General features: G+C 44.6%; 1 protein-coding gene across 20 annotated transcripts in view; it reads left to right on the top strand.

The window, feature by feature from the left end:
* The window catches only part of PTK2 (protein tyrosine kinase 2), a 758,583-nt gene that overhangs the window by 719,577 nt on the left and 19,970 nt on the right, over positions 1 to 19,036 (top strand). For all 20 annotated transcript variants that reach the window (XM_069220826.1, XM_069220825.1, XM_069220824.1 and 17 more), the window contains one exon: positions 718 to 873. In XM_069220826.1, coding sequence (XP_069076927.1) covers positions 718 to 873 — 156 coding nt within the window. The remainder of the gene's footprint in view (positions 1 to 717; positions 874 to 19,036) is intronic.

Here is a 19,036-nt window from a genome sequence, read left to right as displayed (position 1 = left end):
TGTAATTGTACCGGGGGCTCCCATCTCGACGACCGGGAATGATTCAAGCATGTGAATCTATGAAAGATTCCAGTACTGGAGAACTACAGTAACAGGTAAGTAACTAATTTTCTTCTACTACAAATGCCGTTTTGCCTAAATCCAGTAACTATTAATTTAAAAGTAAACTAAGCAGTGTGTAATTTGTTTTTCTTTGTTTAGTTATTTGAATTACTTTTAATATCAGTCTTAAATACAGTTTCTTATTTGACAGTTGTGCTGATGGCCTGTGTTGGATTCCAGTTGACCATAAACTCGGAGACAAAATGACAAATTCATTGTGTACATTGTCTCTGTCCAGTCTAAGTCAGTGGCCTTGAGCCGTTTGCATTCCTTGTGCCTCCACCAGCTCTATAACATTTCACACATTGGTGAAGAATCCAGCCTTATGTTTTAGCAAATCCAGGGCATGTCTATGAAGTAAATCAGGACTGAGTTGACATTTTCCACTTCTCTGAAGAATTGAATGATTGCATTTGTTATAAATAAACCACAAGTCCGAAGATATTCCTGCAAGATGTAATTCAATTGCGACAAGATGTTCCTCACAGCTCAAGTGATTCCACTTTCTGTTGTGTGTTTTTACAAAGTTGTATAGTGATTAAATGTTGTCCTGCATGGGGCGGGGGTTATCAGACAAAAAGGGAGAACGTTATCATGTCTTACTTGTTCCTTTAGATTCAGCCACAAGAAATTAGCCCTCCGCCTACTGCAAATCTGGATCGGACCAATGACAAAGTGTACGAGAATGTGACTGGGCTGGTAAAAGCTGTGATTGAAATGTCAAGTAGGATCCAACCAGCACCTCCAGAGGAGTATGTACCAATGGTTAAGGTAAGAAGGTGGCAGTGTGTGTTTTTACAATTCTTTTGGCTGGTTTCAGAGCAAATAGGTTGATTCTGTGGTCGAGTGCATAAACTGTACGTTTTTCTGTAGTTAACTGTAGTTCCAGTTGTCTCTCTTAGACTGTTCCCTCATTTATCATGAAACCACTCTCAAGGTTTCAAGCCTATTGTATTGTGGTACATACAGTATAATAATAAAACTCCATTCTGTAGTGCTCAGATGCTTAAGAGATGAAATACATTCACTGGCTCATGCGCTAAACATGGAGCCAAGATGTCATTCACCAGTGTTTGTAGCACTTCATGTGAAGCCATGATTTTTTTTTTTAAAGATTCTGCTACACAGCAGGGTTGCTGTTTAGTACTAATTGTTAATAGTAAAATAATTTGAAATTCTAAGCTAAATGCTCTCCCTTTCTGCCTTCTCAGGGTAAGGAATAGTTGTTTTGAAAAATTATGCTTATTGTCGCTTGAACTTAGTAAGAGGTTACTTAAACTATTTTTGATTGCCTTAAATAAATGTTGAAAACAATATTTCGTAACTAAAAATGTCAATATATATCTTCAGTGTTTCTGCAGCACTTCTCTGCGTAGCCATCACGTGGAGATAAATTAATTCTTCACTTTGTTCTTTCGGATATTGGTCTTCGTTGTACTGACAACTTTGTCTCTTTATAATTTCTGTCACTGTAGAAGGCTCAAGGAGGAGCTCTGTGGTATCTTTCTTGGTAGGTCAAGTTTTCAGATTATGAGAAGTGGGTTAGGGAAAGGGTGTTTATGGAACTTGCAGGTAACACTTGGCTTCTTCAACTCACAGACTTGCTAAGCTTACAAATTTGCGAGAGAGTGCAGGTTTGTTTATAGCTCGCTTCAGATATAGAGACATATTAAAACATTTTATCTTGTGGATCCGCATGAATCGGTATTGCGCTACCCAAATTCAGAAAACTTTGAATGACGTGCTCAGTCATGGCACAAAAGCAGGAAAAGCACAGTAATGTTCTTTTATCCTTTCTGAAATGTTGCGATGCCTACTATGAGGCAGTGTTTTTGATAAATACTTCTAACCGTGTGTGCCTCACCTTTAGGATATCCCCACACACTAGATTGGATCTGGAAGATTTAAACATTATTGTTCCTGTGTGCTTGTAGTCGACACTGTGCGGCTCCATATTGACTTTGTTCTATCCCAGAAGAAACAATGGAGCCACTTATAAGCACCTCCCCTACACGTCAACATCAGTTCTTTTCTTTTTGCACCTTCGTATGTGGATCCGGAGTTCACTCCCAATTTTTCCTCGTTTGAGTTTTTGACTAAAATTCGACTCTTTCCACTGTGCAACTGAACTATGTCCACTCATAAAGCTACAGGGTTTAAGCCTTGCAAGGACTATCAAAAAAAGATGTGTGTAACAGGCCCCTATGAAGCGTCCCTCTGGTGTTTGGGTTTGGGGGCATGGCTCCAAGTCCTGCGAGAAGTGTGCCCTTAAGAATCCAAAGGTGATCCTGGAACACAAAGCTTTGAAACACAGAACATCAAAAGAAGTCTCAGAAGCTGCTGCTTGAAGTCAAGCACGCAGACCTTTTTCCACCACAGGTCTTTGTTACAGTCCAAATCTTCCATTAAGTTGAAGTCAGAGCAGAAGGCCAAGGCGGATTCATCCCAGTCCTGCTACTTTTAGCATCCGAAGTCACAAGGTAGTCATGGTGCCTCTTGGTCTTTCACCCAGTCCCCCACTGAGGAGCCAATTCTGCAGCTGATCCTGATGCACCACAAGTTTCCAGGGCTTTGGCAACATAACAGATCATGGCCTTTAAAGAGGCCATGTTGCAAATCTTTCGTGCTCTTCTGGCTCACTGTGGCAGGCTTTCGGGCTCCATTAATCTGCAGAGGCCTTCCGTCGAGTTACTGCCAGGGGGCTGTACTCAGAGCCGCCTATGTCTCTTGAACCCATATTGGGTTCCATTCCCACACTAGAGCTACCACCAGTTTGACACCAAAATCCACGCTGGCCCCGTTGACATAGACACCAGCCCTGGATGAAGTACTTGTTACTATAGTCCTTTCGAACTCCTAGCCAAATTCATCTCAGCCCCAACCATTGTCGCATCCTGAAGCTGTATAAACACGCTCAGTCCCAGTTCAATCCAACACAGACAGCAGCATGTCTTTGCCTCAGATCTGCACTTCAGCACCCAAGCATCTTTATCACTTCCAACTCTAATCCGAGTCAGTCAGCCTTTGGATATGACATCGCAGGTGGTGGGGATTATTTTCCCAAACTGTGATTATGACAGTTTGTTCCTCGACGTGCAGAGGACTAGCAGGGTTGGACTCTACAGGGAGTGCAGAATTATTAGGCAAATTAGTATTTTGACCACATCATCCTCTTTATGCATGTTGTCTTACTCCAAGCTGTATAGGCTCGAAAGCCTACTACCAATTAAGCATATTAGGTGATGTGCATCTCTGTAATGAGAAGGGGTGTGGTCTAATGACATCAACACCCTATATCAGGTGTGCATAATTATTAGGCAACTTCCTTTCCTTTGGCAAAATGGGTCAAAAGAAGGACTTGACAGGCTCAGAAAAGTAAAAAATAGTGAGATATCTTGCAGAGGGATGCAGCACTCTTAAAATTGCAAAGCTTCTGAAGCGTGATCATCGAACAATCAAGCGTTTCATTCAAAATAGTCAACAGGGTCGCAAGAAGCGTGTGGAAAAACCAAGGCGCAAAATAACTGCCCATGAACTGAGAAAAGTCAAGCGTGCAGCTGCCACGATGCCACTTGCCACCAGTTTGGCCATATTTCAGAGCTGCAACATCACTGGAGTGCCCAAAAGCACAAGGTGTGCAATACTCAGAGACATGGCCAAGGTAAGAAAGGCTGAAAGACGACCACCACTGAACAAGACACACAAGCTGAAACGTCAAGACTGGGCCAAGAAATATCTCAAGACTGATTTTTCTAAGGTTTTATGGACTGGTGAAATGAGAGTGAGTCTTGATGGGCCAGATGGATGGGCCCGTGGCTGGATTGGTAAAGGGCAGAGAGCTCCAGTCCGACTCAGACGCCAGCAAGGTGGAGGTGGAGTACTGGTTTGGGCTGGTATCATCAAAGATGAGCTTGTGGGTCCTTTTCGGGTTGAGGATGGAGTCAAGCTCAACTCCCAGTCCTACTGCCAGTTCCTGGAAGACACCTTCTTCAAGCAGTGGTACAGGAAGAAGTCTGCATCCTTCAAGAAAAACATGATGTTCGATGGCATCTGTCGCTGTAGATACGCATGTTCTGCAATAGCTCGCCATCTGGTGTTGGGCCGGAGTGTTACAAGTTGTTTTTCTTCGAAGAAGTCTTTCGAGTCACGGGACCGAGTGACTCCTCCTTTTGTCTCCATTGCGCATGGGCGTCGACTCCATCTTCGATTGTTTTTTTTCCACCATCGGGTTCGGACGTGTTCCTGTCGCTCCGAGTTTCGGAACGGAAAATTAGCTAATTTCGGAAGATTTTCGTCGGGATTGTTGCGTTCGGGATCGGCGTACTTAGATTTCACACCGCATCGAAGATCGAAGAGCTCCGGTGCCCTTCGGGGTAGTTTTTCGATCCTCCGTCGGGGGCCTGGTCGGCCCGACCGCGTGCTGAAGAACGCCGATGGAACGGACCCCGTTTCGTTTCTGCCCCAAATGCCACAATAAATACCCCTACACAGACCAACACTTGGTCTGCAACCTGTGCCTGTCACCTGAGCACAGCGAAAACACCTGCGAGGCCTGTCGTGCGTTCCGGTCCCGAAAAACACTCCGAGACCGTCGAGCCAGAAGACTTCAAATGGCGTCCGCACCGACAGCCCAACGGGAGTTCGAGGAACAGGAAGAAGAAGGTACCTTCTCGATCCAAGACTCAGACTCCGAAGGATTCGACGACACACAAACCGTGAGTAAGACGTCGAAAACCACACAAAGAAACATTTACAAGGCCCAGGGGACGCCACTGCCACCAGGCCATGGCTCCACCCATAAATTCGGTGACCGACCGTCGGCACCGAAAAAGGCCAAAACAGTGCCGAGATCGTCCGACTCCGGTCGAGACACCGGCACGCAGCCTTCTCGGGACCGAGAAAGTGCTGGAGACAAGCCTCGACACCGAGATGCCGGTGTGGACACGGCTCGACGCTGAGACAGCGGCACCGAAACAGATCGACGCCGAGAGGTTTCGGCCCCGAAAAGGAAAAAAGTCACCTCGGAGCCGAAAAAACACGCAGACAAAGTTTCGACGCCGAAACAAACTGCAAGCGACCCAGCTTCAGGCTCTTATACAGAAGAGCACTCGCTAACCTCCCAAATGCAAAAGCATAGGTTTGAGGAAGAGCTACAAGCAACTGATGTGGACCATACGCAAAAGCGTATCTTCATTCAGCAGGGGACAGGAAAAATAAGCACCCTTCCCCCCATTAGGAGAAAGAGAAGGTTGGAGTTCCAGACGGAACAAGCACCACAACCAAAAGTGGTTAAAAGAATTACACCACCACCCTCTCCTCCGCCCGTGATTAACGTTTCACCAGCACAAACTCCATCTCACTCCCCAGCTCACACCACCATGAGCCAGGGTGACCAAGATCAGGACGCATGGGACCTATACGACGCCCCAGTGTCAGATAACAGCCCGGAGGCCTACCCTACAAAGCCATCTCCACCAGAAGACAGCACCGCGTACTCTCAGGTGGTGGCTAGAGCAGCACAATTTCATAACGTAAGCCTCCACTCAGAACAGGTCGAGGATGATTTCTTGTTCAACACACTCTCCTCCACCCACAGCTCCTACCAAAGCCTGCCTATGCTCCCTGGTATGCTCCGGCACGCAAAAGACATATTTAAGGAGCCGGTCAAAAGTAGGGCAATCACACCAAGGGTGGAAAAGAAGTATAAGCCGCCTCCTACGGACCCGGCTTTCATCACTACACAGCTGCCACCAGACTCTGTTGTTGTAGGAGCAGCTAGGAAAAGGGCCAACTCTCACACATCTGGAGATGCACCACCCCCAGATAAAGAAAGCCGCAAGTTCGATGCAGCTGGTAAAAGAGTCGCAGCACAAGCTGCAAACCAGTGGCGCATCGCGAACTCCCAGGCACTACTTGCGCGCTATGACAGAGCCCACTGGGACGAGATGCAACATCTCATTGAACATCTGCCCAAGGACTTCCAAAATAGGGCGAAACAAGTGGTTGAGGAGGGACAGACCATCTCCAACAACCAGATACGTTCCTCCATGGACGCTGCAGATACAGCTGCACGGACAATTAATACATCTGTAACTATCAGACGGCATGCATGGCTCCGAACGTCTGGATTTAAACCAGAGATTCAACAAGCAGTTCTCAATATGCCTTTTAATGAAAAAGAACTGTTCGGTCCAGAAGTGGACACAGCGATTGAGAAACTCAAAAAAGATACGGACACTGCCAAAGCCATGGGCGCACTCTACTCCCCGCAGAGCAGAGGGAATTACAGCACATTCCGTAAAACGCCCTTTCGAGGGGGGTTTCGGGGTCAAAGCACACAAGCCAGCACCTCACAAGCAACACCGTCCACTTACCAGGGACAGTATAGAGGAGGTTTTCGGGGACAATATAGAGGAGGGCAATTCCCTAGAAATAGAGGGAGATTTCAAAGCCCCAAAACCCCTACTACTAAACAATGACTCACATGTCACTCACCCCCTCCACACAACACCAGTAGGGGGAAGAATAGGTCATTATTACAAAGCATGGGAGGAAATCACTACAGACACTTGGGTTCTAGCAATTATCCAACATGGTTATTGCATAGAATTTCTACAATTCCCTCCAAACATACCACCAAAAGCACAAAATTTAACAACACACCATTCCAATCTCCTGGAGATAGAAGTGCAGGCACTATTGCAAAAGAATGCAATCGAATTAGTGCCAAACACGCAAATAAACACAGGAGTTTACTCACTGTACTTTCTGATACCAAAGAAGGACAAAACGCTGAGACCAATCCTAGACCTCAGAGTAGTGAACACTTTCATCAAATCAGACCACTTCCACATGGTCACACTACAAGAAGTATTGCCATTGCTAAAACTACACGACTACATGGCAACTTTAGACCTCAAGGATGCTTATTTCCATATACCAATACACCCATCGCACAGGAAATACCTAAGGTTTGTATTCAAAGGAATACATTACCAATTCAAGGTACTGCCTTTCGGATTAACAACCGCACCAAGAGTCTTTACCAAATGTCTAGCGGTAGTCACTGCACACATAAGAAGGCAGCAAATACATGTGTTCCCATATTTGGACGACTGGCTAATCAAGGCCCATTCGTTCATACAGTGCTCAAATCACACAAATCAGATCATACAAACCCTCTTCAAACTCGGGTTCACCGTCAATTTCACAAAATCCAAAATTCTGCCACGCAAGGTACAACAATACCTGGGAGCCATAATAGACACATCAAAGGGAGTAGCCACTCCAAGTCCACAAAGAATTCAAAATTTCAACACCATCATACAACGCATGTATCCAACACAAAAAATACAGGCAAAGATGGTATTACAACTCCTAGGCATGATGTCATCATGCATAGCCATTGTCCCAAACGCAAGACTGCACATGAGGCCCTTACAACAGTGCCTAGCATCACAGTGGTCTCAAGCACAGGGTCACCTTCTAGATCTGGTGTTAATAGACCGCCAAACTTACCTCTCGCTTCTGTGGTGGAACGACATAAATTTAAACAAGGGGCGGCCTTTCCAAGACCCAGTGCCACAATACGTAATAACAACAGATGCTTCCATGACAGGGTGGGGAGCACACCTCGATCAACACAGCATACAAGGACAATGGAACGTACATCAAACAAAACTGCATATCAATCACCTAGAACTTCTAGCAGTTTTTCAAGCACTAAAAGCTTTCCAACCAATAATAGTTCACAAATACATTCTCGTCAAAACAGACAACATGACAACAATGTATTATCTAAACAAGCAGGGAGGGACGCACTCCACGCAGTTAAGCCTGCTAGCACAAAAAATTTGGCATTGGGCAATTCACAACCAAATTCGCCTAATTGCACAGTTTATACCAGGGATACAAAATCAACTCGCAGACAATCTCTCTCGAGATCACCAACAGGTCCACGAATGGGAAATTCACCCCCAAATTCTGAACACTTATTTCCAACTCTGGGGAACACCTCAGATAGACTTGTTTGCGACAAGGGAGAACGCAAAATGCCAAAACTTCGCATCCAGGTACCCACACAAACAATCCCAAGGCAATGCCCTATGGATGAACTGGTCAGGGATATTTGCTTACGCTTTTCCTCCTCTCCCTCTCCTTCCTTACCTGGTAAACAAACTCAGTCAAAGCAAACTCAAACTCATATTGATAGCACCAACTTGGGCAAGGCAACCCTGGTACACAACGCTGCTAGACCTATCAGTGGTACCCTGCATAAAATTGCCCAACAGGCCAGATCTGTTGACACAGCACAACCAAAAGATCAGACACCCAGATCCAGCATCGCTCAATCTAGCAATCTGGCTCCTGAAATCCTAGAATTCGGGCACTTACAACTTACCCAAGAATGTATGGAAGTCATAAAACAAGCAAGAAGGCCATCCACCAGGCACTGCTATGCAAGTAAATGGAAGAGGTTTGTTTGCTACTGCCATATTAATCAAATACAACCATTACACACAACTCCAGAACATGTAGTGGGTTACTTGCTTCACTTACAAAAATCTAACCTAGCTTTCTCTTCCATTAAGATTCACCTTGCAGCAATATCTGCATACCTGCAGACTACCTATTCAACTTCCCTATATAAAATACCAGTCATTAAAGCATTCATGGAGGGCCTTAGGAGAATTATACCACCAAGAACACCACCTGTTCCTTCATGGAACCTAAATGTTGTCCTAACTAGACTTATGGGTCCACCTTTTGAACCCATGCACTCCTGCGACATACAGTTCCTAACCTGGAAGGTGGCATTTCTCATCGCCATTACTTCCCTGAGAAGAGTAAGCGAGATTCAGGCGTTTACTATACAGGAACCTTTTATACAACTACACAAAAATAAAGTCGTCCTAAGGACCAATCCTAAATTTTTGCCAAAGGTTATTTCACCGTTCCATCTAAATCAAACAGTGGAACTTCCAGTGTTCTTTCCACAGCCAGATACCGTAGCTGAAAGGGCACTACATACATTAGATGTCAAAAGAGCATTGATGTATTACATTGACAGAACAAAAAACATCAGAAAGACTAAACAACTCTTTATTGCATTTCAAAAACCTCATGCAGGAAACCCAATTTCAAAACAAGGTATAGCCAGATGGATAGTTAAATGCATCCAAATCTGCTACCTTAAAGCTAAACGACAGCTGCCCATTACACCAAGGGCACACTCAACCAGAAAGAAAGGTGCTACCATGGCCTTTCTAGGAAACATCCCAATGCAAGAAATATGTAAGGCAGCCACATGGTCTACGCCTCACACATTCACCAAGCACTACTGTGTAGACGTGTTATCCGCACAACAAGCCACAGTAGGTCAAGCCGTATTAAGAACATTATTTCAGACTACTTCCACTCCTACAGGCTGATCCACCGCTTTTGGGGAAATAACTGCTTACTAGTCTATGCAGAACATGCGTATCTACAGCGACAGATGCCATCGAACTGAAAATGTCACTTACCCAGTGTACATCTGTTCGTGGCATCAGTCGCAGTAGATTCGCATGTGCCCACCCGCCTCCCCGGGAGCCTGTAGCAGTTTGGAAGTTACCTTCAATTATTTATATATGTATCATCTCAACCTTAAATAGGTGCATACTTAGTCACTCCATTGCATGGGCACTATTACTACAATTCAACTCCTACCTCACCCTCTGCGGGGAAAAACAATCGAAGATGGAGTCGACGCCCATGCGCAATGGAGACAAAAGGAGGAGTCACTCGGTCCCGTGACTCGAAAGACTTCTTCGAAGAAAAACAACTTGTAACACTCCGGCCCAACACCAGATGGCGAGCTATTGCAGAACATGCGAATCTACTGCGACTGATGCCACGAACAGATGTACACTGGGTAAGTGACATTTTCATTTCATGCAGGACACTGCTCCATCACACGCGTCCAAGTACTCCACAGCGTGGCTGGCAAGAAAGGGTATAAAAGAAGGAAATCTAATGACATGGCCTCCTTGTTCACCTGATCTGAACCCCATTGAGAACCTGTGGTCCATCATCAAATGTGAGATTTACAAGGAGGGAAAACAGTACACCTCTCTGAACAGTGTCTGGGAGGCTGTGGTTGCTGCTGCACGCAATGTTGATGGTGAACAGATCAAAACACTGACAGAATCCATGGATGGCAGGCTTTTGAGTGTCCTTGCAAAGAAAGGTGGCTATATTGGTCACTGATTTTTTTTTGTTTTGTTTTTGAATGTCAGAAATGTATATTTGTGAATGTTGAGATGTTATATTGGTTTCACTGGTAATGAAAAATAATTGAAATGGGTATATATTTTTTTTTGTTAAGTTGCCTAATAATTATGCACAGTGATAGTCACCTGCACACACAGATATCCCCCTAACATAGCTAAAACTAAAAACAAACTAAAAACTACTTCCAAAAATATTCAGTTTTGATATTAATGAGTTTTTTGGGTTCATTGAGAACATGGTTGTTGTTCAATAATAAAATTAATCCTCAAAAATACAACTTGCCTAATAATTCTGCACTCCCTGTAGACCCTGAGTTGTATTTGTAGGAAGGTAGCCTCTTTCTAGCCTTGTTACCCCCACTTTTGGCCTGTTTGTGAGTATATGTCAGGGTGTTTTTACTGCCTCACTGGGATCCTGCTAGCCAGGACCCCAGTGCTCATAAGTTTGTGTCCTATTTGGGTTCCCTGTGTGGTGCCTAACTGTATCACTGAGGCTCTGCTAACCAGAACCTCAGTGTTTATGCTCTCTCTGCCTTGAAAATTGTCACTGCAGGCTAGTGACTAATTTTACCAATTCTGATTGGCACACTGGAACACCCTTATAATTCCCTAGTATATGGTACCTAGGTACCCAGGGTATTGGGGTTCCAGGAGATCCCTATGGGCTGCAGCATTACTTTTTCCACCCATAGGGAGCTCAGACAATTCTTACATAGGACTGCCAGTGCAGCCAGAGTGAAATAACATCCACGTTATTTCACAGCCATTTTCACTGCACATAAGTAACTTATAAGTCATCTATATGTCTAACCCTCACTTGGTGAAGGTTGGGTGCCAAGTTACTTAGTGTGTGGGCACCCTGGCACTAGCCAAGGTGCCCCCACATTGTTCAGGGCAAATTCCCTGGACTTTGTGAGTGCAGGGACACCATTACACACGTGCCCTACACATAGGTCACTACCTATGTGTAGCGTCACAATGGTAACTCCGAACATGGCTATGTAAGATGTCTAAGATCATGGAATTGTCGGTATTGGGGGGACAATCCCATGATCCCCAGGGTCTCTAACACAGAACCTGGGTACTGCCAAACTGCCTTTCTGGGGTTTCCACTGCAGCTGCTGCCAACCCCTCAGACAGGTTTCTGCCCCCCTGGGGTCTGGGCAGCCCAGTCCCAGGAAGGCAGAACAAAGGAGTCCCTCTGAGAGAGGGTGTTACACCCTCTCCCTTTGGAAATAGGTGTGAAGGGCTGGGGAGGAGTAGCCTCCCCCAGCCTCTGGAAATGCTTTGATGGGCACAGATGGTGCCCATCTCTGCATAAGCCAGTCTACACCGGTTCAGGGACCCCCCAGCCCTGCTCTGGTGCAAAACTGGACAAAGGAAAGGGGAGTGACCACTCCCCTGACCAGTACCTCCCAGGGGAGGTGCCCAGATCTCCTCCAGTGTGTCCCAGACCTCTGCCATCTTGGATTCAGAGGTTTTGGGGCACAATGGACTGCTCTGAGTTGCCAGTGCCAGCAGGTGATGTCAGAGACCCCTTCTGATAGGTGCTTACCTCTCTTGGTAGCCAAACCTCCTTTCTTGGTATCCAAACCTCCTCAATGCTCTCAAGGTAGAGGTAAAAAGCCTTTCACAAAAGAAGTCGATAGAACCAGTTCTCACAGATCAGTGGGGAAAAGGAATCTACTCATGGTACTTCCTTGTGCCAAAAAAGGACAAGCACAAGTTCAGACCCATTCTCGATCTAAGAATAGCCAACAAATGGATTTGGAAGGAAAAATTCAGAATGTTGTCTTTGCATCAGATCTACCCCCAGCTTCACCAGGGCAGTTGGCTTTGTTCCATAGATCTGCATGATGCTTACTTCCACATTCCTGTTGCCAGAAAACATTGGACATTCTTAAGATTTCTTGTCAGACAAGAACATTACCATTTTGGCCTCAAGTCAGCACCCAGGACCTTCTCCAAATGCATGGCGGTGGTGGCAGCCCATCTAAGAAAACATCAAGTCTTTGTCCCTACCTAGACAATTGGCTCATAAAGGCATCCACATCTCAGAAGGTCCAACTGCATTTCAATTGGACCTACCAACTACTCCAACGACTGGGCCTTCAGGTCAACCTCACCAAGTCGACGCTTTCACCTGTCCAGAGGTTGCACTACTTAGGCGCCACCATCGACACCATTCAAGCAAAGGTGTTTCCTTCGGAGGAGCCATGTTCATCGATCCTCCGGAAATGTCAAGTTCTCGAGAAAGATCCCCAGTCCACATCAAGAATAGTCTTGTCTCTTCTGGGGTCGATGACGTGTTGCATCTACCTCACTCCCAATGCTCGCCTCCACATGAGGCCTTTGCATGAGTGCCTTGAAAACCAATGGAATCAGCTGATGGGCAATTGGGAGTACAGGATTACTCTCTCTCCACATGCAATACAATCCCTCAAGTGGTGGTGTTCTCCGAGCAATCTCTTGAAAGGGATGCCATTTCACCAACAGGCTCCCACACAGACGATAGTCACGGACGCATTGTTACTCGGATGGGGTGCCCATATGGATCATCTACAGATTCAAGGCTCCTGGTCTCAGAAGGAGAGATCTCCTAGAGCTGCATGCAGTCCATCTCACGCTCAAAGCCTTCTTTTCCGACAATACGGCCACCATGTATTACTTGAACAAGCAGGGGGAACCAGATCCAGGACTCTATCTGGAGGCTCAAACAATCTGGCACTGGCTTCTGGCCAGGAACTTAAAAATAACAGCGACTCATCTCCCTGGCATAGAAAATGTTCAGGCAGACGCTCTCAGCAGAGCGATAGACAAAAACCACGAGTGGGTTCTACATGACGACGACGTCCACTGCATCTTCTCCTTGTGGGGTACCCCTTCTATAGATATATTCACAACACCAGAAAACAAAAAATGCCTAGACTTTGCCTCCAGGTACTACCATCAAGGGACATTGGGGAATGCCCTATGGATAGACTGGATACACTTTTCTGCCGCTTCCCCTGACCCGGCATTCCTCATCAAACTGTCCCACTCCAAAACCAAGATGATACTCATCACTCCGGAGTGGCCACGGCAGTGGTGGTTTCTGGCCCTTCTTCACCGGTCACTCCATCCACATCTCGGGCTGCCATGCTGCCCCAGACCTCACGAAATTTGGAGGTCAGATGAGACATCCCAACCTCTTTCGTTAAATTTGGCAGCATGGCTCCTGAGCTAGTACAGTATGGTCACCTTACCCTTCCTCAGGACTGCATGGATGTTCTAAGAGAGGAAAAACGACAGTCTACAAGATCAGCATATGCCTTAAAATGGAAAAGGTTCTGCTTGTGGTGTCTGGACAAGAGCTTAGATCCAACAACATGCAGAGAGGATGTTATTCTTCCATATCTGTTGCACATAACGAAATCTGGCTTGCAATTCTCATCCATCAAAGTACACCTGGCAGCTCTGACTGCATACAGGAAAAGCCCTTCACAAACCTCTTTCTTCAAAATTAAAGTCATTAAAGACTTCATAAAGGGGTTAACAAAGATTTTTTCTCCTACTAGACGTCCTTCTCCATGGGAGCTTAGTATAGTAATTTTACGTCTGATGCAATATCCCTTTGAGCCCACACACAAGGCGTCTCTCCAACATCTTACTTGGAAAACTGCCTGCCTTGTAGCAATTACTTCAGCTTGCAGGGTTAGTGAGATCCAGGTCCTTTGCGCTCAGGAACCATATACAGTTTTCCATTCCTCCAATGTAGTAATGAGAAACTATCCAAAATTCCTACCCAAAGTTATTTCTGACTTTCATGTAAACCAGACTATCTCTGTACCAACTTTCTTTCAAAACCCATCTACTCCTGCTGAGAAAACACTTCACCCTCTGGATGTGAAGAAGGTACTAACATTTCATTTAGACCGAACTAAATCCTTTCGCAAGTCACAACAACTGTTCATTAACTATGGCCCAGTTCGAACAGGCCTGGCCACCTTCAAGCAATCCTTGTCCAGATGGATTGTCTCATGTATTTTGCTCTGCTACCAGTTAGCCAATAAGTCCCTTGATGGCAGACCTAAGGCACATTCCACTAGGGGCAAGGCAGCAACGGCTGCATTAATGAGAAACATTCCGTTAGCGGATATTTGCAAGGCGGCTACATGGAGGTCTGTCCACACCTTTACTAAGCATTACTGTCTTGATTCTGATGCTAGGACAGATGCTCAAGTAGGACAGGCTTCTCTTAGAAATCTCTTTGCATGATTTAATATCACTGTATTGTTCTGTCTACTCCACCACTGTCAGGGGGATGGGCTTGCTAATCTATTAAGCACTTATAACTATACATGGAAATCCCCTACGAGAGAAGGAATAGTTTCTTACCTGTAACTCCAGTCCCCTCGTAGGGGTATTTCCATGATAGTCATAAGCGCTAAATAGTTCAGCACGCCTGCGGGGACCCTGGAGACAGCTGCCAAGGGCGTCCAACGTGTTAGCAGACAAGTTAAGCAGGTTAACTACCAGTTGTCAAGAAAGGGTACTTGATCAGCAAGTTCTGCAAAACATATTCAATCATGTGGGTAAACCACATCTAGAGCTGTTTGCGACCAAGGACAACCAAAAATGGCAGGATTATGCATGCTGGCATTACCAGACAGGGTCAGGGGGGAATGCATTTTCGATCAGATGGTCAAAAATCTTAGCATACACTATTCCCCCTCCCCCCTAGTTCCTTTACTCCCTAGGATACTCAGGAAAATGAAAACAGAACCATGCTGACTTATCCTTATTGCTCCAAATTTGCCCAGGCAGTTCTGGTACACAGAGCTCCTTCTACGTTCGAAACAACCACACATCAAACTTACGCCCAATCTGACATTACTAGCAATGAATAAGGGCCAGATACTCCACCCAATCAGCCTTCTCTGCATCTGTCGGACTGGCTCCTGTATTCTATGAACTCGAAAATGTAGAACTTCTCACAGATTGTAGAGAAATCCTTGCTAAGGTAAGAACGGACTCCAATTCAGTGTTTGGAGCCAACAAAAATGTTTGTATCCGTTCTCTTCAACCGCCAGAACTGATCTTGCCATATCTCCTATAGCTAGCAAACTCTGGCCTTGCACATTCATCGGTAAAGGTCCATCTGGCGGTAATATGTCGCTTTAGGAGATCTGACAAGTCACTTTCGCTTTGGGTCCATGAAGATCATTAAACAGTTCCTCTAGGGACTTTTCAGAGTCTTCCCTCCTGTGAAAGAACCTCCTACTTGGCATCTCAATATCGTGAGAAGTCAGTTAATGAAAGCCCTGTTCAAACCAGTCCACAAAGCAGACCTAAAATATCTCACTTGGAAGACGGTGTTACTCCTAGCACTAACATCCGCTAGAAGAGTTGGTGAGCTGCTAGCATTCAGCATAAAAGAGCCTTTGATCCAGTTCAAAAAGCACAGTGTTGTATTGAGAACTAACCCCTTAAAAAGTGCATTAAGTTTTCTTTACACAAAACAAAGCATTTCGTATATCAGACCAGTTATGGGTGGCCTATGGAAATTTAAGAACGGGATTTCCAGCTTCCAAACAAACTATTGCAAGGTGGATTGCAACCGCCATTCAATTCTGCCACGCTAAAGCAGTAAAACCACACGTGGAGTTAAGGCCCATTCCACAAGAGCCGTTTCTACATCCACTGCTGGTGTGCCGATTCAGCAGGCATGCAGAACAGCAACATGATCCAGCAGACACCTTTACCCAGCATTACTGTTTGGACGTTGCTGACAAGACTGATGCAGCTGTGGGACAAGGTGTATTACGTCATCTATTTCAACAAAGTGAGCCAATTATAACTCATTCTTTCCCACAATCCGCTTTATCTCAGTAATATTGTTATTTTCATATGCTAACTGTTCTGATTCAAGCATGTGAATCTACGAAAGAGACAATATTGGAGAAGAAAATAAGTTACTTACATGTAACTGTAGTTCTCCAGTATTGGTATCTTACATAGATTCACATGCAACCCACCCTCCTCCACATAGAGACTCCCCTTATTTCTCTTTACTTTTACCTCACACTTGTGCAGAAAAATCTGAGGGACGGAACCCTCTGTGGTGAGGGGTCTGAAGGGTGCTGTCGCCTGATTGGCTGGACTTTAGGTTGTTTTAAAAGATACTAATAATCTATGAAAGTGAAGGTGTACATTGAGTTCTATGAAGATTGTACTCTACTGCTTTCTAGGTTACTGTGGGACTCCCACTTCGAGGACAAGGAATGAATCAAGCATGTGACTATGAAAGATACCAATACTGAAGAACTGCAGTTAGAGGTAAGTAACTTTTTTCTTCCCCACTGCCTCCCTGTCCAAGCTAGAGATTTGCACATTAATACATCTGACTATTGTGGGACTCCCCGTCGGGGGGAACAGTCAGTCAAGAACAAAACTGACGTTGACGTGCAGGGTTGCCACTTATATGCAGGTCCATAGTCACTTCTGGAGTTGAACAAAATTAACTTGGAGCTACACGTCACCATCTACTGGCACACCAGAGCAAAGGTGTTAAAATTATACAGATGCAGTCTGGCACAGTCTAAAGGTGCGGAATCTGCATTTAGATACAGTATCTACCATAAAGGATATTACCAAAGGTAAGTAACTTGTTCATCTTGGTTTCTTCTGCAGGGTTAACCTAGAATAAAGCGTCAGGATTTGGCTGTGTACAGCTCTGGTTAACCAATAGAATTTGTTGAATGGTTCAAAGTAGAATACGAAAGATGTGAAGAACAACCTCTAGTTGCCCCTTGGCCCTGTCTGCCAATCTGCAAGAACTTTTGATGTTCACCGTGTTGGCTTCTTTCACTCCTCTCTAAGTAAAGAGGCTGAAATGATCATACTTTTGATGAAGTTTCTTTACTTTTGAGTTGTTCGTTGCTCAGGCAAGACCTAAATTCTCAGCAGCAATCTTAGTGTTTGCCGAAGCTACAGGACAGAGCAAGAGGGGACTGTGTTGGTTGTTCTGGTCTAACATGTCAGTATTGGCGAAAGCTGCCATAGGTTCATGTGTAGTTTTGAGGCTAGCACCATTGTCAGTGCAGTGATTGCTATTGGGACTGTCACTAGTGGTTCTTTAGGCTCTTGTACCTGTTTTATTTTTATTTATTTTTTATTTTTTAATACAGAATAATGATTCTCATCAGATGATTGGCCTTCTCATACTTTGAAACATAGCTTGACAGGAGGATGACCACACTGAGACAGTTCTGTTGTCATATCCATTGCACACAGTATTTCCCATAATAGTTTAATAATATTCTCAGAGATCAAGATGTCCTATCCAGGCACTAGATCTTTCTCCTCATATTTCCTACTTAATTATTTTACCAGTGTTCTCATATGGAATACACCTACAGACTGTAAAGCAGTCTCCAACGGATAGCTCTCCAGTCCTCTGGAAGTTGCTTCCAGAAGTGTAGTTCAGCACAGTATGTAATTCAGAGGGTCTAGCCTCATTGAATAAGGCTGCACCACACATGTCCGGACCATTGTAGTGACAGCCGGCCTAACCAATGGAAGGGCCTCATGCTTACACACACTGACAGTCTGCTGAACTTGCAACACATCACCTGCCTCCACTCTCTTTGTCACTTTGTAAGGCCTGCTCAGTCAGTCATGCAGCTTGTGTGAAAAATATAAGATGTTTTGGAGTGTTTTTACCCAAACCTAAAAGGGCATATTTGATAGAAAAATGTGTATTGAGAGAAAGTAATACGCTTGTATTTGAAACCAAAATGATTGGAAATCCAAAACATTATAAAACTGTACTTTGAATGATTATTCATTGTGTGATTGGGCGATGTACAGTATTTCCTTCTTGCCTGTGGCCACTTGCTTCTGAGGCTGTTATTTCATTAGCCATGTGGATGTATTTTATATTGATTACGTTTTTCCTGACACTTCTGCTGGTATCCCTGTCTTAAGCGTTGGAGTAATCCGTCTTCTATAGCACTACTGAATTTTGAATATTGTCCTGACAAAATATTGTATCCAGAATATCGACAACCTGAACATCATGAAGACAAGTATAAGTAGTTGACTATAGGTATATTTACATTCTTATCCCCACTTTTACTTATCTTTAACATAAATCTCTTTCTTGGTTACATATCTATATCTTTCTCTTATACATCTCTTTAAGATCCATGGACTTGGAGCTAAGAATAGTAAATCTAAACTGATATATGCCACGGTGATATTATGTAATCAGTATTCTGGATATGACATTTTGACTAATAGTTTTTTGTCACTCAATATTGTGACATAAAACTGGGTGGTCTCTATTATGATTGTGTCTGATGTGGGCATTACTGCAACAACAATCAAAGTAATAAGTAGCTCTGGACTGTCTTCATTGTTCAGAAGTAGCTCCTATTATAGAAAAGGTTAAAGACCCCTTTTCTAAAGGATACTGCCAACTTATGTTCAAGTTACATACATTTCTGAAATGTTACAAAAACACCAAACCAGTGCTTATTGTACAGTTGGCACAGCCACATTATGCACAGGTGTTGGAGGCAATAACCACATGGTCCGAATGCTGCTTATATTGGGGTGATGAGTGGCTTATTGTGAGTCATCCACTTTGAATGTGATGGCACACTTACATTACTTGACTG

Source organism: Pleurodeles waltl, chromosome 2_2 (genome assembly GCF_031143425.1).
Source record: "Pleurodeles waltl isolate 20211129_DDA chromosome 2_2, aPleWal1.hap1.20221129, whole genome shotgun sequence".
Classification (NCBI taxonomy): Eukaryota; Metazoa; Chordata; class Amphibia; order Caudata; family Salamandridae; genus Pleurodeles; species Pleurodeles waltl.
The sequence above is the reverse complement of the archived record's forward strand: the minus strand, read 5'-3'. Positions and strand labels throughout refer to the sequence as shown.